The sequence below is a fragment of the Onychostruthus taczanowskii genome, unplaced genomic scaffold (assembly GCF_017590055.1).
Source record: "Onychostruthus taczanowskii isolate IOZ18803 unplaced genomic scaffold, ASM1759005v1 scaffold1, whole genome shotgun sequence".
Taxonomy (NCBI): domain Eukaryota; kingdom Metazoa; phylum Chordata; class Aves; order Passeriformes; family Passeridae; genus Onychostruthus; species Onychostruthus taczanowskii.
In genome coordinates this window covers 14,666,935-14,694,861 of record NW_024496525.1, presented here as the reverse complement: position 1 = coordinate 14,694,861, position 27,927 = coordinate 14,666,935, and the positions used below count along the sequence as shown (strand labels likewise).

Genomic DNA, 27,927 nt, shown 5'->3' with positions numbered 1-27,927 from the left:
TAAATCTACACAACAACAACACAACAACAAAAACAAACAAAAAATTAGCAATTTGCTCCATACCATTAATTCTGAGGCCTACAAAGCAAACACAACTTAAATGAAGTGTCTTGCAAATGGTTGCATTTCTAACCTTTTTAATAGTGCCCTCCAAAAACAAGTAGATGGAATTATCGATGACCACATATTACAGCACAAGGATAACAGTAAAGTCAATCTAGCATCAATTTCTGGAAAAAGAGATAAAACTGCCTGAACAAGGTTACTTTATTGTTATTATATTTTATTCACATAAAATAATTGAAAATATATTGCCATTAGACCAGTCCAAAATAAGCTTTTGCTCCAAATTTTTCAGTTGGCACATAAAAATGGGGGAAAACCGCAATTATTAATATGATTTTAAGGAAAACTTAGCTTTCTCACAGAAAGTAAACCTTGAAGCATTCTGAAACTGATACTCTGAAGTCCTAGTGTCACATATGAGAAGTGGCAAAGGCCAAATTCTTATAGCAAAGAACTCCATTGGTGTTATCTCTGAGAATGCTGCTGTTATATCTGTTCCCCTTTTAGTCAGTGTAACAGAAACTATAGAGCTTAATGTGCATTCTAAAATTAATTTGGGGCAGCTCCTAAAAGCTGAACTAAAACAATGAGAGGAACTTTCAGAATTTGCTATCACTCATTTTCACATTGTACTCCAAAAAGTAATTTCTGAAACAAAATTAACAGGCACAAAAATTGTTTTGCACCCCAGAATGAAGGTGCCCGTTAACAAAAAACGTGCCAGATTGTTACCTGCAGTGGAAGACAAAATATGACAAAATATGCAAAGCAAGAAAGTGGCCCTATATAATGGCAAATGGGGCAATCGAGCAGAGTTCTATTTGTAGAGAGACAGGAATACTAATGGGATGATAATGCCCACGCAAGGATATCAACCTAATTAGCAAGTATGAAAAATAACAATTTATCAGTTTCTGCCCATGACTATCATTTCTATAACTAAGAAATTATTACTTTTTTTTTTTAAAAGCTTAAGCATATTTTCAACAAATTACCTCCTGTGAAGATATTACAAGATTTACACTAATTCAAAATTATTCCCATAATAATCATAATAAAATACCAAAATTTCCTTGTTTTTCATATTACCTAGCTAAAACATTACTTTCAATGATTTTGAGACTTCCAGTTGTTTCTAAGTTGTCATAACCCCAAAATGAAAGACTAAATTATTGTAGTTTTGTTTACAATCTTAATAAATAACATACATCGTGCTAGACATATTTGCAGCAGTGCAACTGGATTGTATTACTAACAGGAATAAGCATGCTTCTTCTGTCCTCAAAATGAAGTTCACCTTTCAGATCTGACTTCTTCAGCACAAAACTGCTACTAACAAAAGCAGTATTGAATTCTTGCTAAGACATATTTGTGAAATTAGGAACTTCCTTTTTGAGTGGGATACATGTTCTTAGATAACAGAATTAACACAAGAGCCAATTTACAATAATTGAAAAAAGCAATGACACATTTTTGATTCTTGTCTTAGGGAATTGTGAAGCACGAGATCTAGTAAAAGAAAGAATTTAACTGTGACACAGGTGTGATATTTTTCCTTAGATTCCTCTTTGTTCACACTATTTGATATCAACATATAAAGGAAGAATTTTCTAGTTTCTTATTACTTAAGTCAAACTAAAGTATCTCAGGAAAGCATAATATTGTCAGTGAGGCAAAATTTACCTTGGTCAGAGCTTTTGAAAAAGTGAAAAATTGGTTTTTAACTAGTCTTACAAGAAGAAGATTTAGTAACTAGCAATAATAGAAAAACTTGGGCAAATAAGCTGCTTGGGGAAAACTTATATTTCTTTAAAATAGTATAATTTTTCTTAAGTATTTCAAAAATTTTCACCTGGTTATTTTTAGTCACTATTCAGGAAGCACATTTAGTGAAATATGAAACTTATGCACTGCTTTTAAGCTGATGGAATACTGAGCTCTCTCTTCCTAGCAGTCCTCTTTGCATCTGCTCTTCTTTCTGTTTAAAGCCCTTCTTTTACTATGAGCCAAACACACTTCATGAGATTATTTTCAAATTCCACATTAACATTTTCTAAAGATTTATCACAGAAACACTGAAAAATTGTAGAAAGTGCAGTGTCGGCAGCAGTCAAGTTTCTCAAGGGCAAGAGCAGCAGCTGGAATCACTAGCTAGAAGGGTTTACCCTGGCCACAGAACAGCAAACTACTTTTAATTGCTGTCACAAGCTCAATCCACGCTCCAGAGGAGGTGAGGAAAGGATGGAGGGAAGAGGGTGTTTACAGCTGCAGCCAGTTGTTACAGCTGATTCTCACTCCTCCATTCTAGTAGGAGTGAACTGCAGCTGCAAGGACTCACACAAAGATGCCCCTCGAAAGAGAATTACCTTTTCAAAAAGTTTTTGATAAAAACAAATATGGTGATTTGAGAGTGTGATACAAGAAGTTTCTCTGCCACCTGTTTCGCGCCTAGGGGAAGTCAGCATCTAGTGGAAGGCACTGGTCCCTAGACACTCAACAATCCCATTCTTAAACAGGCTCTTGCAGTGTCATTTGAAAGACAGCATCTTATGTATTCACAAGCAGCTTTGATGGGCTTTGTTGCTTTCCCAGAATGAAGGGCTCTGTATCTGTCAGCCTCAGCTGGAATAATTTTCAACATTACAGAGACTCAAGGACAGAAACAATTTGCACTTACTAAGACAGTTCTTTCATCAAAGTCTGGAAGATGAGCTCCACCCATGAAGACAGAGGGAAAAGTTTGCATCATTACACACTGCCCTTTACAGCTGACAGCTGCTGCACCCTCATTTGTTTAAGACGAAATTTCTCTTTCTGTATTTTCTACCGCTACTTTATATTAAAATATCTCTAGCTCAACTATTTCCCTACTAGTCATAGTAATTCCCATGCCTTCAAAAGTTACAGAAATTGTGCTTGATAAGAAGGACTTTCTGGCCATATAAAACTAGTCCTTTTTTCTCAGTTCATACACAACCTGATAACAGAGAAGATATTGCAGATTTAGCATTTATATGCTAAACATCACCCTTTAACATGTGTTATGAATTTTAAAGCATTTTGAAATCTAATAGAGGTGGAGCTTTCTTTTCTGAAAACTTAAATGCCATTGAGGATGGACATGAAATGTTCTGAGATGAAGAGTTCTCTGCAATGGCCAGGAAGACACATGAATCAGAAAATAAAAGAAACATTACTGTGAATATAATCTAAGAATTATATTAGTGAGACGACTAGGTCCTGATTTGATTATTCATTCAAATTCACCTCCCCTTCCAAAGTTTATCTTTTTTCTCAAAAAGACTCCTCAGTGAAGTCCCATTTCATCTGAAGTTTAATGGAATAGTATACAATTATTGCTCTAGCATATTGCACTAATACATTGCTATTATTAATTTAATTTTTAAAAAGTGATGCTTAGTTCCACCAAAACAGGAGGTAAAATAATCACTGCAAGGGAAGAGAACTAATTAAAAAGAAATGTTGCTATTATACCTAATTTGACAGGAATCAAGATTCCTATTCTTGGACTAAAGCAAATCTTCTTAATGAACAAAATAGGCAGACGATATCAAGTATAACTTCATTCAAATACAGCAAAGATCTCTGTTTCTTTCATGTTTATTTTACCCTTCCTACAAAAAATAACTTGTCACATACCGAATCATGGCAAAGAGAAGGTTGGTAAAATATTATTTTACCAAGTTTAACGGCATTGATATAAGTAAAATAATATGGGCAAATCCTGTTTGGTTAGTTAAAGTTAACTTCAGTCCATTATAATTACAATAATTGCTGCTCTCCTCTACTTCCAGCAGTCTTCAGATATGATCTTCAGCATTAGAAGAAAACAAAAAAGCAACCTTATCCCTTCCAGCAGCTCCATCTCCATATACAGCATTCTCAAGAACACAGTAAAAGAATATAGGATTATTGTCTTACCTCAATTTTTTCCCATATGGTTTCATAATTCTCTTGATGTTGTATATCTTGCATCAGTTGATGAATTAAAGCTGATTTATTTGAAGAAGAGGTCTCATTTCCAGTGGGCTGAGTGGCAGCAGTCCTTTCTGACTTTTCTTCAATGTATTTTTTAATGCAAGATACAGGCATACAAAGATCTTCATCAGAGAGAATATCACTGAGAGGCCCAGATTCAATACTGTCACCCAAGGAGGATACTATATCACTTGAAGAACTTGGTGAAATTCTACCCCTTTTTTTGTGCTTTTTTGTCTGGTATGTTGGATACATTTCTGAATCTGAGTTCATTTCTGACAGCTCCCAGTCATCAATGTTTTGAATGGTTTCTCTTCTGGGCTTTTGGGGCAGCAACTTTGTCAAATTTTCAAGTTTTAAAGCTAATACTTCAGTCTGTTTGAGATGTGAAGGAAGTGCTAAATATTCATCAGATCCATACCACACCTCGTTGTCCTTAGTGGTTTTTTGAGTACAGTGTGGTGTTGAAGATAAGCTTTTATTTTTCTTTCTTCTCAGTAGAAGAGGGGATGAGCTGGAAAGCTCAGAACCAGCTGAAGAAGCACTGTTTTGGCTACGTGTTGGTGAGCTCGGGGGCTCAGTTTTACCTTGTGATTGCCCATTTGGATCTCTATGGTTACAAGAATCTGACGATGCAGAAGAATCTGTTTCTGTCTCGTCCAGAGACTTAGAGCTATGAGAAGTAATTCCATTCTGCAGAGAACACCCTCTTTTTTTGGCCTGGGTTGATGGAGCTGTTTTACACATACTTCCAGGTGTTCTGTCAGTTTTCACCTTCTCTGGAGAATCATGAGACTTCTTGTGCTTTGATTTTTCTTTACTGTTGTAGAAAGTACACTTTCCTAGAATTATGGGACTGTCTTTGAAGTGATTATTCATTGTGTACTCAAGATTCTTATCACTTATTGTATTTAAGCAATCATATGATTGACTAACTGCAGATGGACTGTTAGTATAGGGCAGCTGTAAAGCTAGGCAAAGCTTGGACCTGTCTGGCGGATCTAACAATGAGGGTGTACTTCTACTCATTTCATTTTTCACTATTTGAGACATTTGCCTTTTTAAATCATTGGCTTCTATATACTCTTTAAACACATCATCTTTCAGAAACAGACCTCTTTTTGGCAATGTCGGCTGCGTAGGAGAGTCTTCATTATAGTTAAAGCAGTCTCTTATGGACCTCTTAGGTGTTGAATTTTCACAATGAGAGTGTTTGGTATTTTCACCAGTGTGCTGTGGAGGATTGCACTCTGGATTCTTTGATATGGAAGCTGCTTTGCTGTCAATAGGTAAAACACCATTTTCATAGAAAGGTCCTTTAGAAGGAGAGGAATTTCCAGAAGGAGATGCTAGTGAGAGATCATGTGATGCTTTCTTGTCTTTGGTTTCTTCTCCATCTTCTGCTGAAAGAGGTACATGATTTTCTTTCTCCTTCAAAGCTTCATTACACTGAGAAGCAATGGAATCTGTTGCTACTGCAAGTAAACCCACGCTTTTGATAAGTCCTGGAAATTCCTTATCCATCTCACTGTAGTTCCAGGATTCAAATGATTTTGCTTTCCCTTGACTGGAGGTCATATCATCCAGAGCACCAAGCAAATCCTCACTAGGACTGTAGTCAGATAGTTCAAATGCAGTAATACCACAATCCAGGGACAAGTAATTTTGAGAACATTTGATGGTTAACTGTCCAGAATCATCAACTTCTGTTAAAGAGTCAAGACGATCCTGAAATACACAAAGAAATGTTTGGTTTTTTTTTTTTGGAATATTAATTTTCATACACAGAACACACAAAGTAATGAAACAAAAAACAATTCCTATGTTTCACTGCCTAACATCTAGAGAAAGGTTCATCACTGACCTGTCTCTTTTTGCAGTACCCTGTAATAAGCTTACCATTCTGAAATATTTTGGAATTAAAAATGGCAGTAAGCTGAAAAATGCTTCATTTCAGTCTGGTACAGCAAGTTACCTAAAACAGAACAGCAACTCACTTTTGTGTTGGTATTTTCCTCATTTAATTCTGCTTTCAGTTTTACTTACTGTGTAGGTGGGGATTCAGAAATTCTATACAGCAGACTTGAAGTATTTCCTGTGTTGACTACATCAAACAGGAGGGAGGGTACCTTGGGGGCTGGTGAGTGTACCAGTCTCCTCGTTAATCTTGTTTTCTCAAAAATCCATGCTGTTCTACCATCTTTCAGTTGATTGGAAGAATGTTTTTTCCAAGCATCATGCAGCAATGATGGACATTTGTTCCCATAATTATAAGGTAGAGACTGCTAATTATATTTCCCTTTTTTTGTAGCATTATCATCTGAAAATTTATTTGCCAGATATTTAGAGCACAAATGAAGAATGGCACAAGGAAAAGAAACTATAACGCTAAGCCTCCAGACTGACATGTTCCCTTGTCAATATTTTCTCAATGGAAGTCCTTCAATCTCAGAAACATGGACATAACCAGAGGAGACCATCTCAGGTGGCAAAAGAGATTTTAAGATCAAAGTCAAATTAATGCTTATATAGGAATTTTGCTTATGGAGACTACTTTAAAAGAAATATCATGAAATTCATGTTCTAGGATTTTAATTTTACATGCCTAAATCAGTATACTGGTCTTTCTTTCCAGGTTTGTTCTCATAATATATTTTTGAAGCAAACTCTGAGTATCCGCAATAGGTTTATGTCTGAATTATTCTGTGGAATAACTTGTCTCACTACACTGCCCAAATCCATAGTTTAAAGACCCTTAGCATCATGCTTGAAGAAAGTGCAGTAACCACATAATCTCTCCATCTCACAGTAAACTACATGGATTTGTCTGAAGAGGAATTATATTCATAAAGAAGGCTATTGTTTCCCAACGCCCATAAAGATAAAAACATACAATATCTGAGCACTGTACTCCATCCACCCCCCCTCCCTTACTTAAAGTAAAAATAAAATCCTCCAGCTAAAAATATTTACAGAAAAAAAATTACTAGAAGGGGAGATATCAGCCATACTCTTGGATGCAGAATGTATCTCTTCTTTAGCAAATTTTATCCAGATGTAGATCCCATGCCACAAATTTGGCATTGTCAACAGCTCAGAATTAAAAGGGAAATTTTCTATAAATCTGTCAAATTTGTATATTGGAGATGCATTTGTTAAGGAAAATAGTGACTAAACAAGCTGCATTGTCCTTCTAATCTCAGGAAATTATTAGGAACTGTAAAACCATATATAAATCAAAACCTTTCCAAGGCCCTAAAGGCCTTTATTTTTTCTGAATAATGAGTTGCACTTTTTTGTCTCTTAAAAATGTGTTTATATACATGAATAAAATTTACAATCATATGCATTAAACCATCTTACTTGGTCATTTTCCAAGCAGCCTCTGAAATGTGTGCTTCAGGTGAGTTTTATTTAATGCCAGTATTATCATGCTTTTATTGTTTTTATCACAAAAAAAATTATATTTAATTATTTGTATGGCCACCAATGGGAATGCTCTAGTTAATTATTTTTCCTTTTTATGTAATAATTCTTCCTTTAAAGTTACAAACACTAAAAAAAAGATGGGTAAGAGTAGATACTATTGTCCCTACATTACATTTTATTTATTTTTTTATGTTCATCAACTAAATCCAGTATCATTATACCTCATAAAAAGCCTGAATATCTGAAGGTATTCCACTGCAGAGCAGTTTCTATGGACCTATTCAAACAATAGGGCAGAAATCTGATATCAACTCTGTGTCCCTGCTATTGCTAGCCATTAAATTTATCAAATATTATTTATGTTTTAATTGGGGTGGATTAGAAAAAATAATGTCAGTATATTTCATGGCATAGTACCATGTAAGCCTATCTGGCAACATGTGTTTTCCCTACTGAAAAATAATCTTTTCTTCCCCAGTCAGTCCTTCTCTCTATAGCAGGGATGTTTTTTTACAGCAGTTGCAATCAGATCCAGATGGAACATTTCCTGTTTCTTAGTATCTGAATATGCACCTTCTTTATGTCTTGAAATTACTGTGTCCTTCTCATAAAATGACTTCCCACTAATACACAAATCTGGGTATAAAGACAAGTGTACATTTCCTTCAGACCTGCCAGCAGTTTACCATCAAGGGCAAAGCAGAAACTGAAAGAGCCAGGTATGTACACATCAGGAAGAGGGGGTGTGGAAGGTGGGCCTGGGTATCTCTGAGCACTGATTTCTGGACCATCCCTTTCGTTGTGCCAAAGAAAAATAGAAAACCCAACATGGAGCAGAAAATTATTCACATTCCCTTTGAACTTGAGTGATACGAAATTCAGGACGTGTATAGGGGACTTCTGACTTCCTCTGTAACACAGGTCACAGAATTCACTTCACTGATCTAGAGGTTTCTTTCTGTAAATGCACCCAATCATTACAAAAGCATTTTATCTTAAACTTAGGACTAAAACGAAAAATCTTCAACCTGGTATTTATTAACCCTAACTATCAAAAATGTTTACCTTCTTTAAGTTTTAAAAATGTAGGCCAATAGTGTCCTTCTAATTAAGGTAATTTAGTAATGATAAAGTCAAAGGAAAAGGCATTTTAGTTAAATGAACCCAGCTTTACAAACCATTTATAGGTATGTAAATTTGGCACACAGAGTAAACAGTGTACGATTCTTGCATCATTGTTTCTCAGAAAAACTGCATGACTCTTTGAAGGCATAATGCAGAATTGCCACTCAAATGAAAGACCATCATCTTGCTATAAAGAAATGTTCACCTAGGCTGGAAAATTTTGAAAACATTTTGTAAGTTTCACATTTGTGTGTGCAGAAAGGAAATGTCTAAACTTTCACTGAAGAAATCACTGCCCACTGAAATTAACTTTTGAATTGGCTGTAAACCTTAAATACCCAAGTGACCACATGAACAGCTTTGGAACAGATGCACCACTCTAAGTCTTTGAAATCCTTTCTGAAAAATATTTCAATCAAGAGAAAACATTGCTAGAAAACATTGCCACTAGTATGACATTTCTGAAAGTTGATCTTAATTTGCACTAATTTTGTTCAAAGGAACAGGTATCAGCTAATTTTTTTTTTAAATTAAAACGAATTTAGTAAAATATCTAGAAGTCATCCTTAAAACTGTCATCCTAGCAATTTTAAATGTGCAAGATGGATGAGCTGCTTTGAACACACATAAAACCCTTCCATCTGGATTTAGTTACTGTACCTCCTTAGTCTCTTCAGAAAATGCTTGCAGAATATCAGTCTGCCTGGTGTAGTTTCCATTGGCGTCCTGTAGTCCCTGGAGAATACGTTCTCTCAGAACCAGGACAGAAACACGTAGCTGGTGCCAGAGCAGTTGCACTGTATGGATATCGACTATCACATTGACAGAGTAAGACAGAAGCTTCAGGGAAAACTCAGTCTCTAGTAGAGCATGTATTTGTTCAACATGATCAGATATATCTTCACAAATATCCTGTAATGGAAAAATAAAGTAGATATTTAGCCACGGGCACGGTCCTTTCATGGATCAGATCTACTTTTCATGTACTTTTAATTAAATGCAGAATAGATTTTTTTCATAGAGGAAATATACTGTAATTAATACATCCAGATTTTTTTTTCTTTTTTTTTTTTTTTTTATTCATGGCAATGCCACAGCAACTGAACCAGCAGCTGTCCTCTTTGGCAGTACTGCTCAGTAGGTGCAGAGACAGCATACAATAATGAAGGATGGCACAACAAGATCACATGAATCACAAGCAGAAAACTAACACCATCAAGTGACATCCTAGAAGACAGCAGTAGCAATGAAAGCGGTAAGATTGCCAGGAGCTATCTCCCTCTCTGCTACACACACACACACCCACCCACACCCACCATTAAAATGCAAAGAATCTGGTCTGTGCCATCATCAAAAAAATTCATTTGGACAGAATTTAAATCTAACCTCTATAACCAAGAAGGTCAAAAATCTGGGATAGACTCAAAGGGAATAAGGTATTTCTGCTACCCATTGCTGTCTGTGGTGGTGACAGGGCACTGATTTTTGCACCATCCTGCTCTGGGCACAAAACCGAACAGAAGATGGGGGAGAAGGAGAAAGAGGGAAAACAGTGAAGCTGGAAACGTCTGTGTTGAGAAAGGACAATATGGATTACCAGGTTATAAAGCTAAACTTTTGATGGGACGGTATCCTCCAAATTTAAAATTAATGTTACAGATTATTAAGGTTGTGCAGCAGAGTTAAATAATTTCAACCTACTCTTCATTCTCTTTGTCAAAGGACAAATCACAATGCTGAAGAACATTTAGGCATATGCTATTGAGCAAACATCACTCCCTAACACTTCTGTTTGAAAACTATGTGTAAAAAGCATGTTATATACAAGTAAGGAAATGTGACTAAAACACTGAAAAAAATTGGCACTGGACCTAAAAGTTTTTTCCAATGTCTCTGGCAGTGACGTAAGATGACTTAATAACATATTTAAATCCAAGACCTACTTATAAAAAATATTAATTAAAATCTTCTGAAATCTCCTTTACATTTATATATATATATATATATATATATATAAAAGTGAAAATAATCATAACTTTGCATTTCAAATTTGCTATTGAAACAATTCTATCAGACAATTGCAATGAAATCTTATGTCTCTGCAGTAGCAAAACCTGCTGTTATGCTACAGCAGTAGCATAACAGGAAAATCAGTAAGCCTGATTATTTCTAAATTAATAATACAGGACAGTACTTTCAGTTCAGATATGGCATCTTCAGTATGAAAGTAAAGAGAAAGTATTTAATATGTAATTGCATATATGTAACAAATTAAACCAAAATCAAATCTCTAGATAATATTAAATAATTTTGTACAACAGATAGTACAATATTAGCTGTTATCAGGTGACATTGCTAGGGACTCGTTTTAATAAAACACTGACAGTTACATCAAGTCCTCTTGATGCAGGAGTAATTCTCAGAAACGCCAGATGAGCACAAAACTTTGGGGTTTTAATGAGCAGATCACTGCAGATGCATTAAGATAAAGGCAGTATCTCTTCCCCTGTACCCTCAGTCCCTTGCTGTAACAAGCAGCATCTCTGTTTGCAAGTGCAACACACATAGCCTCACCTGCCAACATGCAGCACTGCAAGTGCTCAGGGCTTCCAATGTCCACACACTTCCAGGTGAGCAAATGCACACTAGTTACCAGATTAGTGTGCCCATCTAATGCTACAAACATGCAGACAGAGCTAAAACTCTCTGAGCTCTGGAAAAAGATAATATTATCCATTCAGCCAACTACAACTGATACATAACTGAAAAGCACACCTGTAATTGTATGTTTTTTTAAAGAATATTTCCAATTAATTAGTTTAACTCAATTTGCATTTACTTCTTCAAGATTGTTAACGATCTTTTTCCTCTTGGCCATAAACAAGCTTAATTTTCATTTCAATGATTAAAAAACAAATTTTGTCCAGTAACTGTAATTTTGTAAATTAGACACAGTCTACAGAAAAATACTTAATAGACCTCCATTTAGACTATTTCCATGAGTGAGCTTAAGGACGTGCCAGACTCCAAAACAAATTTTTAATATTTTCAAGCTTCACACATACAATTACATGCTGAATTCAACTACCATATGAATTCTCAAAGTGGTTGAAAACAGAAAGCCATAAGAAGAACTAACAATGAACAAGTGTCTTTTGGCAATTGTTTGATAATGTACTGAAAATACTGGCTAATGCATCTAGGTAATTCTCTTGATGTCCCATTATGCTAGCTACAAAAGCATCTCAGGCTTCTGAAGTAGACAAACTTTCCACAACAAACCAGCTTGGTACTGAAATGCAAATCCTAGCACCTCTTGGGGTTTGAAAGGAGCAGATATTCAAGAACATATGCTGTTAATTTTTGCATGGCTTGATAGGAGTTGGTCATTTTTCCTCAAGAAGCAAAGTCTACTTACTTACAGATTACTGTGGCACGCAGCAGCAGCCAAGTGCTTTACGTACTAACAAGGTAATTAACAGCTCCTTACAGCTTCAGTAACATGGAGAGAACCTAAGCCCAAACTTGGTCACATCCAAAATCACATTCTCTGATCTTACCACATAAGACTACCATGTCCGTAGAAGACAAAGCACCAGCTCTTAAAGTGTTGAGGTTACAGACAGTATGGGTGGCCTACATAAAGCTTGTAAAAAAATAATTTTGGGCCCTACTGATACCCCCTTTCCTTGATTTTAACTGTCATATGATGGTGTGAAGGTGAAGGCTGTGCCAATGACAGAATAACTGTGTACAAGTTAATGCTAGCCTTCAGGAGAAAATAATTACAAAGAAATGCTAACTTTTGCCATGGAAGTTAATGCTGATTAGTGTTCAGCAGAACAGCATTAATAAATCTGCACCCTATTTACCTGTATCTTTTCTCTACACTTGACTGGCACACATCAAGCATATCGAGAGGAAACAATACAATGGCAAATCCAGTTGACATTTTCTAGTCACGCTTTCTTTTTACTGTACCTGATGTCTAGATTTACATATAATTCAGTAAAATTAAACAATTACAAATAGCACAGCTCTGAATTTAATAATTTTCTGTAATAATTCACACAGTTGAAATAGTGCACAAAAGAAGTCATGTAAAAGTTATGTAAGTTCATGATTTTATTTAGGCTCAGTATCAAGACCTGGTAGAAGATGGTTTCATTCTCTTCATTCTTCCTAACTCCTTGTAGGTAACAGCATTAGGTAGAGCAAAACCAGCAGAACACTGTTTTGTGCCTTTTTACCCTCTGTATTTATAAATAAAGAACAGCACTGTCACGAGATAGCATCTAAATGCTGCCAGTTGCTCTTACCAGAAGTGGCAGATAGATAAAATAAATCAGGCACTTTTAAGGAATAATCTATTGACATCTGTAAAAAAACATAGTTCCATGTCAACAGTAATAATATAAAGCCTATACATATATGGGCAAAATCTTCCCCATTTTAATAGTATATAGTTTCATATCATAATAATATAATATAATTTTTAGATAACATAATTAGATTTTTAGAAAGCACCATTGCCAAAACAATTTTAATAATCATTAATCTCACATGTCAGCTAGGCTTTTTTATTTTTACACTGTTTCATAGCAATATTAAGGTAAAGATTTTGTCATCCTCTCATGGGCTTTCCTATAGCACTGACTGTGGAATTTCTCAGGCTACAGGGGTTGTACCCCATTTGGCTGCCAACTGCCCACTTCACTCAGTCTTCCAGACAGCTGATCCTGTAATTTGCAGCTGCTGAATCCTTCAGCCTGCTCAAAGCCCTCCATGTCAACTAAAATAGCCTGAATTGCAAACATGGCAGTAGATGAAGAAAAGGAGCATAAACAAGAGTCAAGAGTCAATGAAAGCCACTTTCATGTTGACTTTTAAAAGTATTTTCTCTCTGGTCCTTAAGAAATTGTATTAAGATGTACATGAAACTACTGAAAGATGAAAGGTTGGAATATGTTGCTTTAGACTTAGTATCAGTGACAGAGAAACTATACTGGAGATTTCTTTCTTTGATCTTCCAGTAAAACCTCAGCAGGAAAAAGAGATTGCTACTGCATCTCACAACTGCTGAACATGTTGTGAGATGTATAATATACATGTATAATATAATCTATGATTTAAGAAAATGTCTATCTATTTGGTCTTTCTTTTAAGTGCTTTTCAATTCTTCAGAAGACAAATATTCCAATCAGAATGTACAAATACTTCTCTTCAGAAAAAAAATTTTGAATATATGCCACAGATTTTTTTTATTCGTTACTTTAATTGGACTTGAAAATTATAAATTAACTCTCTGCACTTCCCTTTTATGCTTATGCATATATAAGAAATGAAAAGAGAGAGATTTTTATTTCTGAACCTCTTTTAGAATTTTTCCTTTAAAATGCACTCTGACTTCACAAAGGAAGTTTCTCATTTTTCTCATCCCTACCTGCTGTACATTGTGTTACAGTAAAGACAAAACTATTCTCTTTTATTATTAGTGAAACCTTAAGAGCAAATGCTACACATTTTTTTTTTTTTTGCAGCTATTTTTAAGTAAACAATTAAGTCAAATAAAATAACCATACATGAAAAATCCAGACTTTGACTAAGCAAAATCAACTGCCAGGGAAAGGCCTGGACTGACTTCAAGTTACCAGCCTGTCAAAAAACCACTGAAGTGCTGCAGTGCACCTTGTATGGTTGTGGCATTCAGTGACTAAGGGAAATGAATGCATTATACTGGTGAAGAATGCAAAGGAAAGCAGCTACTGGGAGGGCTCTGAGATTACTGACCCTTGCCTTCCGCTGGCACTGCCAGCTGGAAATACCTTGGTCCCCAAAGCCTCTCTGCTCTTCCCTCATGATACCACGCATACTACTGATAGTTTCTTTTCCTGGCCCACCATCATTTTATGCACATTATTCTCTTTTCCAGCTTGGCTTTTATTTTGATTAATTTACTCTCATTTTTTTAAGTGAGGAACATTTTAGCTATTGCAAAATTCTATCAAGTGTATCTAAGATGATCCACTTTGTATCATACAAATATTGCTATTGAAAAATTCTCAAAAAAGTTTTGAAAATAAATATTTGGTTTGTGAGCCCTAAGTAAGCATGTTTCAATTGTGTTTTGTTATCTCAGGAATTGGTGAATTACATTCTTATATCCCTGTACTTAGAAAACAGTGTGAAAAAGATGTCAAATGATTGGCTCTTTAGAGCTGCTAAAATAGTAATGGCTTCTATGTAATTGTAGCAAACACAGAGGGTCTGTGATAATTTATTAGTTGTTTATGTGTTTTCTTAGTTTATTTGTTGTGTAAGTATATTGGTTGACTATTTTTCTGCAAGAAAAATGAGTAAGAAGAATGGAAGTAAGATATGATATCACATGCCAAGCACTTCAGGCTGAGGAAAAATGCCTGAAATGTTAATGGTGAAACTCCTGTCCTGGGATTCCAGCAATTTGCATTTGTTTTGCCATATGGACCATTGCTGGGGCCAAAGGATCAAACATACTGGGAACATGCAAAAGGATCCTTTTGTCCAGAAACAGGGCAGTTGTTGCTGGAAGTTATTCCAGATCACTTGCCAGTACCAGCTGCACTGTCTTACAAACCTAGGCCAGCCTGTACTTTTCTGCAGGAGGGAATGGCTCCAGGGAAGAGAGGCTCCTATCAAATGTTTATATCCCCTACTAAATTAAATCAGTAATTTAATGGAAAAAGACTTTCTGAACACAGCATTCACCACAGGCCAGATTCTTAATTACAAGGAAGCATTTGGATCACCAGGAATCTACAAATAGCTGATGCACAAAATCACTCTCAAGCCCAGCGGTGGAACTGGAGAGTCACAGGAAAAGTTATGGCAATAAAATGAGGCACATCAAACTGTATGGAAAGAGAATTGTGCAGACAGGTCTGGGCTAGCCAATTCTGAGATATTCCTGACAACAATAACATTGATGCATGAATTATATTTGTGAAAGAAACTGCAAATCCAAGGTGAATGTCACAAAAAAGTTGTTGTGGGAAGTGATGCAACCTCTGCAACTAAATATTGTTTTCACATTCCTGAACTTCCACTGGTTCCACTGTGCAATGTGCCCACAGTTTTTGGAGAATTTTCCTATTAAAGTTATCACTGTACAAGATTCCTTCTATGAGTAACTGTACAATTTTTCATTTATCTCAGTCATGATAAAGCAAACTGATTTTTATCAAGGCCTAACTTTGAAAATTTTAAAATAATTAAAACTTGACATCAAATGTCATATTTGTGCTGACTGAAGTCTGGTTTTGTACTACACTCTGGAAGGCATCATTGCAGAGGTACTCTAGAACAGCTCTTCACACAAGAAGATAAATAGTGCTGAACTGTGCAATAGAGTAGCAAATTTTGTTTCCAGCTACTTCTGACAAAAAAGGAAAAATACCAAACTCTTATGAAAACCTAGTAAACCAAGTGGTAGTAGAGAAAAGTTGGGAAAAAATATGCGTTCTTCAAAGGCCTGTTCATTGGATAATGGTAATTTCTAAATTACACTGATTATTTAAGATCACAAAGAAATAAGAAAAAAATTATGAGTTAGCTTTACACTAAGCACACTCATCATGTGCTATATATTCATATCTCTAAATGGAATATCTATTCATATTTATTAAATGGAAGAGAGATTTATAAAAACATCCTTCAAATACCTTATAATCCTCTTCACATAACTCTTTCTACTGTAACAGAAGAATGTAGGATATATTTTCCAACTCTCTTGATAGCTACCTTTGATTTTTATTTTTTTACTCAGCACTTTCTTGCTTTCTGTATACCATATATACTAAGTGTAATTAAAAAGCATTTCTAACTATTTTAAATTTTAAACACAAAAAAATAAAAATTGAGGGTGCAAATGGAAGTACATTTTCCTCACAGTGAACATTTACAATCTGCAGTAGCTAAGCCAACCAGTTCCTGGCTTCCTGGCCAAGACTAGGCAGATTTCGACCTCAGTGTAGAGAGTACTTTAGCACTGGCTGTGAGGAAACCCTGACTACCATTCCAGCCAATACAGACAAAAACTTAATGCTATAAAAAATCATCTCAGTTATATGAAGAATCAGAAAGAAGACCACTCCTATTATTTGATCATAACTTCTATAATTTTATCTATAATATTAAGTAGCTACCAGAATTCAACGCTATTGTACGAATCAATCAATAATTTCCCAGCAAAACTGGTTATCCTTTTGAAAACAGTGAGTTTCAAACATTTATGCTAGCAAACTATTAATGCTGACAGTTCAGCTTTGAATGTGTCCCACTCTTGTTCTCTCATAATTTTCAGTTTGAAGATTTGGAATTACTCTCGTCATAAACTAAGAACATTTCAATAATTGTTTAAGCTTTCTGCAGGGCCATAGGATCTTTATTGTCTGTGCTCTATTTTCTGGTCAGACAATCAAAATAGGTGCATCTATCTTACTTTTTCAGCTTATAGATTTCTTTAGAAAGACTCAGGTTTTTATTAAATGCAACAGATTTAATTAGGGTCTTTGAGAACAGCTGCTCTCAAGAGAAAACTTTAGGTAAAAGAGAAAAAAAAAGCTTGGAAAAAAGTCTTGTTCTTGAAATAATAAAGTTTTAAATTACAAACAAAATGTATCCCTACATAAATACCACAAAGTTTTTTGCACAGCATTGAACTACTGAATGAAAGGAACTTCAAGTTCACACATGAGAAAAACTCAGGCCTTCTGCAGAGGCATGCAGAATACAAGAGAAAAATTTTAGTCAAAATACTTTGACTTACTTAAGCCAAAGAATACTAACCCCATTCACTCTCTTTGATTGAAGCTGAGTGACTATAACAGAATTTAATAAAGGATGGTGAGACTCTACTCTCATCTCAAATAAGATATGTAGAGTCAGAAGTGAAGAACTACCATCTGTGCCAGGTCTCCTATAATGAAAATTGATAGCATGATAGGAAGTTTCCAAGATAAGTGGCTGTTTATATCACTGCAGCTAAGCCTACAAGAGCTTCTGTGACATGTTTTTGAAGTTATTTTCCATCAGTCACTATTTAGGACAGCAAAAGAGACAGAATCTCTCTTGGTCTTTATTACCAGACTTTACTGGCACTGTGGTTCCCTTTATGTTGTTCAATGAATTGTAGAATCATTTTGATTGGAAAAGACCAAAAGCAGGCATTTAATTCATGCAATCTTATGGGAATTACTGAGTGTTTTTGCTTGGTTTAGAAACATGGAAAAGAAGACTTAGAACCTATTTTGCATGCTGCTTGATGTTTGTGACCTTCCTGCCCTCTCTTGTGAATGACAAATATTGAAGCCAGTTGGAAAGCCCTTGTAGATCTCTCAAAGAATTAGTAACAATTACAAAGCACTTAGAGCATCTGGAGGCACTTCCTGTACTCCGAAACAGCTACCACCTACCCAGCATACCAGGAGGATGCTTCCATTCTGGATATCATTTACTTTATTGTAAGAGTCAGGGTTAGAATGTATAAAGCTGTGCTAGAAAAAAAATTAAATAAGTAAATAAATCAATCCCCACATACCACATTAAAAAAAAAAAAACACCCACACACACAAACAAAACAAAAAAACACCACTCAAACAAAAAAACCTCCTAAATTTGATACATGGAGGAAAAACTCTTTGAAAGACTGGAAGAAAGCTATTTTACATAATTAATATCTTAAGTGAATGAAGAAATAAAGAAATTAATTTCAGGAAAAAAATGTTTATATGTCTTAAGGACATCTAGAATGTACAAGATTTTTATTCTTATTTCAATTCTGTAATTGCACATGAAGTTTATTTAATTAGGGAATGAATTCTTTGACTAATCAAGTCCCTTATCACAGAATCAGAGAATGGTTTGGATTGAAAGGAACCATAAAGATCATCTCATTCCAACCCTGGTGCCATGGGCAGGCACACCTCCCACTAGACCAGGCTGCTCACAGCCCCATCCAACCTGGCCTTGAACACTTCCAGGGATGGGGCAGCCACAGCTTCTCTGGGCAACCTGTGCCAGAGCCCCACCACATCCCCAATAAAGAAAGTCTTCCTAATATCTAATCTAAACTCTTATAATTTGAAGCCATTTCCCTTGTCTTGTCACTACAGTTCCTGATGATTATGATTTTTATGCTTCCTGATTAGATGATACATTAAATATAAAATGATAATATCATTACATTCTGATATTTGTAACATATGTCACAGAGAATGTTCCTGTGGTTTTTGACCTGAAATGCAATAACGACAAAACTACACAACCCTTCCCTGCCAAGTTTACATCCACAAAAGGAAAAATAGGGTAGGGGGTTTTGCAGGCTTTTTTAGGAGGAATATAATGGAGATTAAATTGGAAATCTGTACTTATGGGACTGGCATGACATCCAAAGCTATCTGAACCATTCAAACCACATGTCTACATGGGACTTTACATACAAAAGCAAATAACATATATTAACTAGTATTTCATGCTATATGATTATTTCCAAATCTGTCATCCAGCATGGCTATAATGTTAATACAGATGTATATTTAAAATTTTGTGTATAGTATCTTTTCAAAAAAATTATGTCCATCGTATTCTTGAATTTTTTATTTTAATGTAGGAAAGTGGGCTGTATAAGTAGCAAATGACAAAAAACTCAGGTTTTGCACCATATTTGCAGAAAACTGGTCAGAAATACTTTTAAGATAAGCTAGTAAAATTGCCATATCTACAACACAAAGCACTTCTTTACAAAAAAATTGTCACTAAGGAAGCTAAAATTCTTTGTCAATAATAGTTGCTTCACTTGGCTGCTTATAAATGTAAGCATGACAGACATTAGCATTTAAATACTAGAATTAAGTCTAAATATTTAAATAAGACATAATATTTTAGTTACAACTATTCAAATACACTGTACTTGTAATTTAGACACATGTTACAACACTGTAGAGCACATTCCAACAACATATTCCTTCAAGGCATATTCCAGTGTGACAGTTCTGAGAAGACAGCTTGTGCTCTGTTAGGATAATTCTAATGGTGCTGATTTTTGGCTTTACAAGATAATTTTCTGGTGTAAAGCACTAACACATTTAATGGCTGTTAAGATGTTGCTGCTTGATAAAGTACTTGTGCACTACACAGTAGGACTGGAGTGCTTTGAAAGAAGGAGGAAATGAGAAGTGTTTATCTAAATATTTATTCATTTTTATGTATATATATAGGAAAATATATTTATTACAGGTTGCTAACTGAAATAAGATCCTTGATTTGTAAAGAACTTCATAGTCAGTGTCACTTCCATCTTTAGGAAAGCAAGACAGCATGGCCTGTGAGATAAACTGTTTCTTATGCTGGCAGCAAACAGTTTTATCTCTGAACAGGCTTCTTTATATACCATTTTATTTTCAAGCTAAAGCAATAAGTTATAAATTATCTTTATCTAGACTGTAGCTTTCAGTGATGAGTGTAACTCTTGCCACTGTACAGGCTCAGTGAGAAAGAGAAGTTGTTTCCATGCCTGGACTTGTAAAGCAACCCTTTGAAATTCAATAGTCAAACTTGTCTGTACAGAAGTTAATGAACTTAAGTGGCTTCAAGCTTATAATGTGTGTTTGTGTGTTTAAGTCATGTGTAAAAATTTATATTTCCTGCAAAAATAGTCATCATCAATTTAGCCTTGAACTGAATCCTAAATTTATACGAATCCTAAATTTATACGAATCTTTTATCTTCCTCTGATAATAAGATTGACAATAAATGGCACTGGATCCCTGAATTGTGGTATTCTGAAACATAGACAGGGAATAGGAAAGGTAAGTGGCACATAAATTGCAAGTGCTCATATTTCCATATTCTTCTTGTTACAACTGGGCTGGCTCTGCAGAGCCCTAGCTGGGTCACAAGCTTTCCTGTGAGCTGGAGGGGCCGTGCTGGGCTGGGCTGGATGTGAGCCTGGAAATACAGTAAGCCCTGCTCGGTAGGGCTCCAGCTAACAGCCCTGCCAGAGCCTGCCTCACCCTGCCCAGGTCATAGAAAACACCCTGGACACTGAGGGACTGTCTAATTCTGGTAGGTTTTACTGTACAGCAATCTTTATGGTTCTACTGTACAACAACCTTGAAAAGAATATTTTGTATTTTCAAAACATTTCAAAAATTTCTGTGCAGGTCATCTTCTACTAAAACATTAAATCCATAAGGCCATAGAAAAACAAAAAATATTTTCCTTTTCTCAACAAGCCACAGTCAGATCAGCCAATCTTGGCAAGTTTGAAAGGAGTATTGGTATTTTGAAACAATCTTTTTTATTTTTCTTACAGCTCCTCAATATTGAGGCCTTTTCACAGACACATTTTCACCACTTCATCAAGAATTTTGTGACACAGTAACTCTGAGCCAATGGGAAGTTTGGTCAGCTGTGAAATTCTTGAAATAGTATTGATAACAGCAAGTCTGTCAAACCTAATATATTTATATATCCCCTCTACATCCATCTCTTAAAATTCTACCACTGACTATAATTTAATATCCTGCCCAACATGAATCAAAAATGTTCTACATAAATCAAATGTTAATATGTTATCTAGAACATTGTGATTCCTCCCAGCCATTACTATAAATTAACTTCCAGCAAGAAGATGTACTAAAACCCAAACCTACTGTTTAGCTCTTTCAATAGGGGTCAAGAGAGGCCATAGTTCTTAAAAGAGGTGTATCACACTCCAAGACTGAAGCATGAAGGATGGCAGAACATTACAATTGCTCACTGTAATGACCCTTTCCCACAACATTAATCCTACCATCCTTTGATTTTCAAATTATGAACAATTTCTAAAATTTACCATTACTGTTTATATTTCATTATGTCTTTTACAATGTCAGATGGAATCAGGATCATCAAAATAATCCATAAATTTCAGCTGAAGATGTTTATAATTTATCAAAATTGTTTTGCAGACTTCAAATTACATTCAGGTAATAATCAGAATTTAACCTGACTCTACACTTTCTGATTTTGTGTCCAAGGTAAGCATACTGGAAAAACAAAGTAAACCAGGAGAAGTATTCATTCCTGAGAAAGTTTCTTCACTTTTCAGTAGAGACTATAGATATGGAAGAGGCAATTACCATACCAACTATCTATCTCATTCAAGGCAATCACATCAACGTTAAATGCAAAATCTGTTTGCACAAAAAGTTATCAAGTCAGGAGAAAGGCAAAAGAAAATACCACTACAGATGTGACAACAAATGAAACAAGCAGAGACAAGGGAATTGAGTAAGCAAATTTTAAAATGGAACCTCTACATAGCAAGGACTGTGAGCAATAGCAAGCAGTTTCCACATGGAGGACTGCTCCAGCATGAACCCAAGTGTGCTGAACAGAAATAAACAGCAAATCCACTTCAAAATCACACTCCCAATCCAAAATAAAATGATAATATAGACATGCCCACAGAAGAGCAAAAACACCTCTCTAGTTTTACTTGTATGGTACAGAATGAATTCAGACTCCTACTCTACTGACACATCTCAACAGATGAAGCAGCAATCAGAAAAGGGTATGAAATGGAGCAATAACGGGCACCTACTACACTTAGCCTGGTACTAAGCACATAAAGCTGTAGCAGAATTTTCCACTCCTCCTTTCTGAGCTTTAAATGAAACTTTCACAAATAGCACTTGGGAGAAGAATACGGCAACTGCCATTACAGAGATGAAAGCACTAACTTGTTATGCCAGCAAAATCTAAACAAGAGCAATTGGCCATTGATGCATGGGCAGCTGAAGAGCAAAAATAAAAACCTTTTAAAAGTCAACAAAAAATTCCAATTAACAGATGCAACTGCTGCCATAATCTATGGGCTGATTTCCCATTCGTCTGGCACCTTGTAGAATCTACACGTCAACAATTCTCTATCCAGTGCCAACTTTTGCTTCAGAGAAGTCAAAAACCTTTATCATCTTAAGCCAATGCAAATCTTTGAAGAAAACAGCCTTGGCTAACCAAAAAATTCTTGAACTTTTCCTGTAGACACAATTTCAAAAGAATGAATAATTTTGCAGAGAGAACAGATGCTTTTGAGCAGTCTGAACATACTCAGGATATGGCACACACAGAATTTTGTGAGCTGAGAACAAAACTAAAACAAAAGGCATTTGGAAAGCATACAATGCTCAGAATACTTTTTAAATGGTCTGCTAAACTAGTGCAACTGTGATAAGCAACAGATTTTTCAGGACATTTGGTCTCCTTATGAAAAGTTACAGAATTTATTCAGGTTCTAGTAGAATTAGTAAAATCTGCATATAATGATGAAGTTCCTTGTTTCCTATTACTTACTTCAGTCTGATGGTTTCCTAAACCTCTACTAAACACTTCTTTCCTCAATATAGGTCAAAATTGTAGCCCAAGTAATGCAATTAGAATCTTAAAGTGTCTATTTCTAATTATACTGTGACCTATAAAAAGTTAGCTGAGTAATGTCTAACAGACTAGAGAAGACTGAGCATTAGGTTTCACCTCAACATGCAGTAAAAAGCTAAAATCTCCACATGGAAACAGAAGACCAAGAACTTTACACGTGACAAACATTTTTTACCTTCAGAAGTGAAAAGTTTTAATTGTTTAAGCCTAAGACTGATTGCAGAAACTTTAAAGTGTGTAGAACAGGGAGTGAAAGAGACTGAAGAATTAAGCAATCTACATCTACAGAGAAAAAATCTGTCCATTTTGCAAGTTAGAGTCACAACACACAGGAAAAGCAATGTACTGTTTCAAGCCAAACACATTTAGGTCATGCAATGCTTCTAAAGAACTTGAAAACCAAATGATTTATTAAAAATGCTTTTGTTTATAAAAAATCAAACTGAAAATTAATTGCTTTACACTTCTTTAGCATTTTATAAAATATTTCAGCTTAACAGTGTCTTACCTCAGTTATACTGGAAGGAGAGTTTTCAATTATCAGCTTTGCAAAAAAAAAGAATGTCCCATTTCCTTTCCTCAGCTACAGGAGTTACATGCAACCAGCAATTCAAAAAATATATGTCTGTTTAAAAGACAGACAGGTAAGCCATAGATGATCTGTAACCCAATCCATCTTCAGTGCAGAGTCAACAGCTTTTGTTTTACATTAAATGTAGAGAATTGTCTGCTGCCTCTACCTGTGTTATTGTGCAGATCAAGTTTAGGCCTGTCTGCTCTTCCCCTGCACGTTCTGAGCTACAGTAGTGATTTCTCAACATCCAGATCTGCTGTGTGGCAGCTCACTGAAATTTCAGCCGACACTTGGAGACTTGCAATTAGCAAGGTTATTTTAAGCACTGACCTAAGTTCCAGCAGAATGTTTATGGCATTATGACAGGAAGGAATCCAGTATCATATCAGTCACTTGGTAACCCTGTAAAGCTGATCTTGGAGACGAGACCCTCTAATTCACAGCATAAAATTGAATATCTGATCCCATATTTACTTCAGCTTTTGTTTTTAAGCTTTGAAAAGAGTGGAAATATTTACTTGGTTCATATTAGGAAGCTTAGAACTTATTTTAGGACCTGGTAGATCATATGCTTGGAACAAATGTATTAATAGGAAGTTATTACTTCCCTAATGGAGAGATTCATTACTTACAAAACAGAGGCTGTTACTTTTGCAATGCTCATATTTGTAATAATTAACTATTACATTCTAAATGGGAGAAGAAAACAGCTTGGAGTTGTTGAACATATTGCAGCTGGACTCTATAACAATACCTTTTCATTTCCCCCTGGTTATTTTGAAAAGGGCTCCCTCTTCTGTACAGGCCTTTGGAATTCCTTTGGAATTCTCTGGCTGTCTAACTATTTCTAAGTCATGTTTAAAGGCTCACTCATTCCTACACACCCTCATTCCTCCCCCTTTCTCCCCTCCCTCTCCTTTATTTTTTTTTCAATTCATGGATCAGCTTTCCTGTTCCCACCCATACTTCCATCCTCATACTTCCAGCAGTGGCAGACCTAACCTCACACAGGGAACCACAACAAACAGCTCATCTGCCTGTATCGGTTAGAGCTGTACTGGTCAGCCAGTTCATCCGTGTGCACATACACCCAAGAGGAGCTTTTCTGAAAGCACTGCAATCAGAAACCCTCTTAAATGAGAGAGTTTTGTTTAAAGGAGAATAAATGAAGGGAAGAAAAAACAAACCACAAAACCAGCCAGCCAAACAAAATCCAAGAAAATTTGCTGCTTCTGCAAATTATTTCATAACTTCTACACATCCTTTGATGTTGCAGCAAAATTCACTGGAGGCAAATTGTACTTTTAAGAATAAGAGTACTAAGGAAACAGCGGTAAAAACAACAAACTCCTGTCGTCCTTTTAAAATATCAAAGGTATCCTGAGTTACATACAAACTTGAGATGGCACTCAAAACAATTAGCAACAAGCTAACCTTTAGAGATAGCCCAAATTGCAAAATTCAAAATAAAATCTAGGCAGCAGTCAAAGTCTTCAAATATATCACAAGATGAGAGCTGGAGTTTTTGAATGAACTGACCATTCATATGGTTTTGAGATGGGCAACTCTCAGAAGGATACTGTAGTCACCCCAAATAGTATACCCAGATAGCACCTGAAAGCATACACAGTGCTGAAATCTGAACATAAACACAGAAATGTTATCATCATTATTACATAACTACCTTCCTTCAGAAGAATAACTTTATGAGAGAAATTTTTTTATTAAATACCATAACGTAACAATTTGAATCATGAAAGCTTTGGCTTGCTACTGCAGTATAGCCTCAGCCAGTAAATACTATTAGGAAATTTAGAACAATTTCTGGCTAAATTTAAAAAAAAATCATTGCTCAAAATGATTTCAAATAATTTCAGTTAATAATTTCTTCAGTTTCAGCTTCAAATAATTATGGCTTCAGAAATATTGTATCTTTCCTAGGAAAAGCCTTAGCTTTCATCAGTTGCTAGTATTTAAACAGGTAGCTACATAGGCTACAGTAGATTATATCCTTTTAGCAATGTGAAATAGATTTTCTAAGTTAGTTAAAACTGTAGTTTTATTTGTGGAAAACAACAGCATGACATGTGGAGATGCTATAATTCTACCAGGGTTTCCTCTGGTTTGGGGCTTAAATTGTAAAATACTGAGAAAGAATAACTGAGGGTGAGCCGCTCAGTTCTCTTTGAAACTCGATTCATACCCGCCTAATAGCAGGAAATCAATTTTTCTGGATATCAGTTAACTCCAAAAACACATCTCCGAATGTTGTTTGCATTACTAGATAGTTTTTACTTGTTGATTGGAATCCCTGTTCCAATAGGGAGCAGTAGATGAGTCAAGTTGGGTGAGAAAGGCATGCAGTCTACTGATGAGTTGGACATTGATTACCATCTTAATTAGGAAAACTAAAAATCATAAAATCATACCATGGTGAAAGAAATACTAGCAGAATAATATACATGAGCTGATGTTAATGAAACACTGCATAGTAGGAAGACAATTCAGTAAAGCTGCAAGGTTTCATCATAAGTGTTCTGAAAGATCTTTATTGCTAACTGCAAAATTTGACACATTTTCAGTGAGTTATTCTGGAGATGGAAAAGGGAGAAGGCCAGAAGGAAAACATCCGAGGTTAGCATTAATGAATGAGTCATGTGTTTTCCCTGAAAGACAAATAGACTTTTGGAAGGGTTAGGTAAAATGCTCTATGAAGTGACACCCACAATCAATTTCATCACTTGTGTTGACTTATACATTCTAAATGAAATTACTGAGGGGGGTGTGTATTATTATTATTATTATTAATATATTTATTTGCTAAAAATGAGGGGTTTGGCAGTTATTTTAGAGGAAAAAAAATTCAGAACTTATATGAAAGGCTTCTAATTTCAAACTTGTAACATCACTGTAACTTTTTTTCAATTACATATGCTTGAGGTTTAATTCCTATGCTTTTCCCCTTGAACTAACCTTTACAAACTAGCCTACAAAATTTATATTAGGAACTCAACATTTTTTATATAAAAGGCTAAAAATGCAGTCCTAGTTTGCAACTAACTTGATCTTTTATAAGTAGAGCCAACTGACCTGGAATACAAGTTAAGCTAGTTTCAAATTTTCCAGTTAAAGAAATCTTCACTGGAAAAAAATTATTATTGATTTAAATCAAAATTTTGCTAAGAAATTTCTACTGGAAAAGCTTCTCAAAAGCCGAACAGGATGCTTTTATTCTCTTGCAGGTAATATAACCAAGTCTAAACATAAAAGTGGGAATGTTTAAACTTAATGAAGATTCAATTAACAGATAGTTTTATTATTTCCCCTTAAATTTTCCCTAAGCACCCCACCAAGCCATTATAAGCAGAAATGGAAAACATTTCATTACAAACAACAAATAGATTGAAAGCAAAGCAGATGAATTTTAAAAATACAGTTTTTGCAGTCTACCTCCATAATTAAAAATTAAAGTTTAACAACAAATCTCTCCCAAGTGCTTGTCCAATTGCCTGTATCTGCATTTATTTAACATCTTCAGAATAACTACAGGAAGAAATGCACCTATATGAAGCAAAGAGAGGTAGCAGACATTACCTCTCCTTTTGATAAAGGAAACATCAGTGAATACCACCTTGGCATTTTCATTACTGTAATTTAAATGGAGTATCAGTGAGAATCATTTTTTCACTGCATATCTATAAGGTACCCGTTGGCTGCAGCCTGTCTTCCATTAGCACCCAGCCAGACTGAAGGTTTAATCTCTTCCTCCCCTACACTTCTAGATTCTTTGAGGAAACAAGGAATTAAATGGACCTGCCTGGAGTGCACACATTTTGACTCCCTTGTTATTCTAGCAAACAGCTGAACTCAAAAACAGTTGAAGCTGCAGATTTCACTCACACAATTCAAGCTTAGAATCCTATTAAAAAATCCTCAATGCATTATCATTACAAAGTATGAGCTGACATGTTTGAAGACATATACTGCAATTCAAAGACTCTAAGTGTAGTCAGACTTCTCTGTTGTAACATTTCATCATCCTCCTGACAAAGCAAAAGATAAGTAAGGTTACTGCACAGGAACACTTTCTCTGAATTGCATTTCTAAAATTTTACAGAGAACAAATAGAATATATAGGTTGAACAAGGACTGCACTTTTAGTCTTTTATATAAAAAGTATTGAGCTCATAATACAAAAACAGTTTTCGATTTTACTTTGAAGGATTTAATAATGAAAAACTCTAAACATGGTATTTCCTAGGAAATGAAAGGCT

At 35.3% G+C, this 27,927-nt stretch overlaps 1 protein-coding gene across 6 annotated transcripts in view; it reads right to left on the bottom strand.

The window, feature by feature from the left end:
- AKAP6 (A-kinase anchoring protein 6) overlaps positions 1-27,927 on the bottom strand; it is a 210,651-nt gene that overhangs the window by 167,699 nt on the left and 15,025 nt on the right. For all 6 annotated transcript variants that reach the window (XM_041421063.1, XM_041421416.1, XM_041421326.1 and 3 more), the window contains 2 exons: positions 9,280-9,531; positions 4,009-5,793 (listed from right to left, as the gene is read on the bottom strand). In XM_041421063.1, coding sequence (XP_041276997.1) covers positions 4,009-5,793; positions 9,280-9,531 — 2,037 coding nt within the window. The remainder of the gene's footprint in view (positions 1-4,008; positions 5,794-9,279; positions 9,532-27,927) is intronic.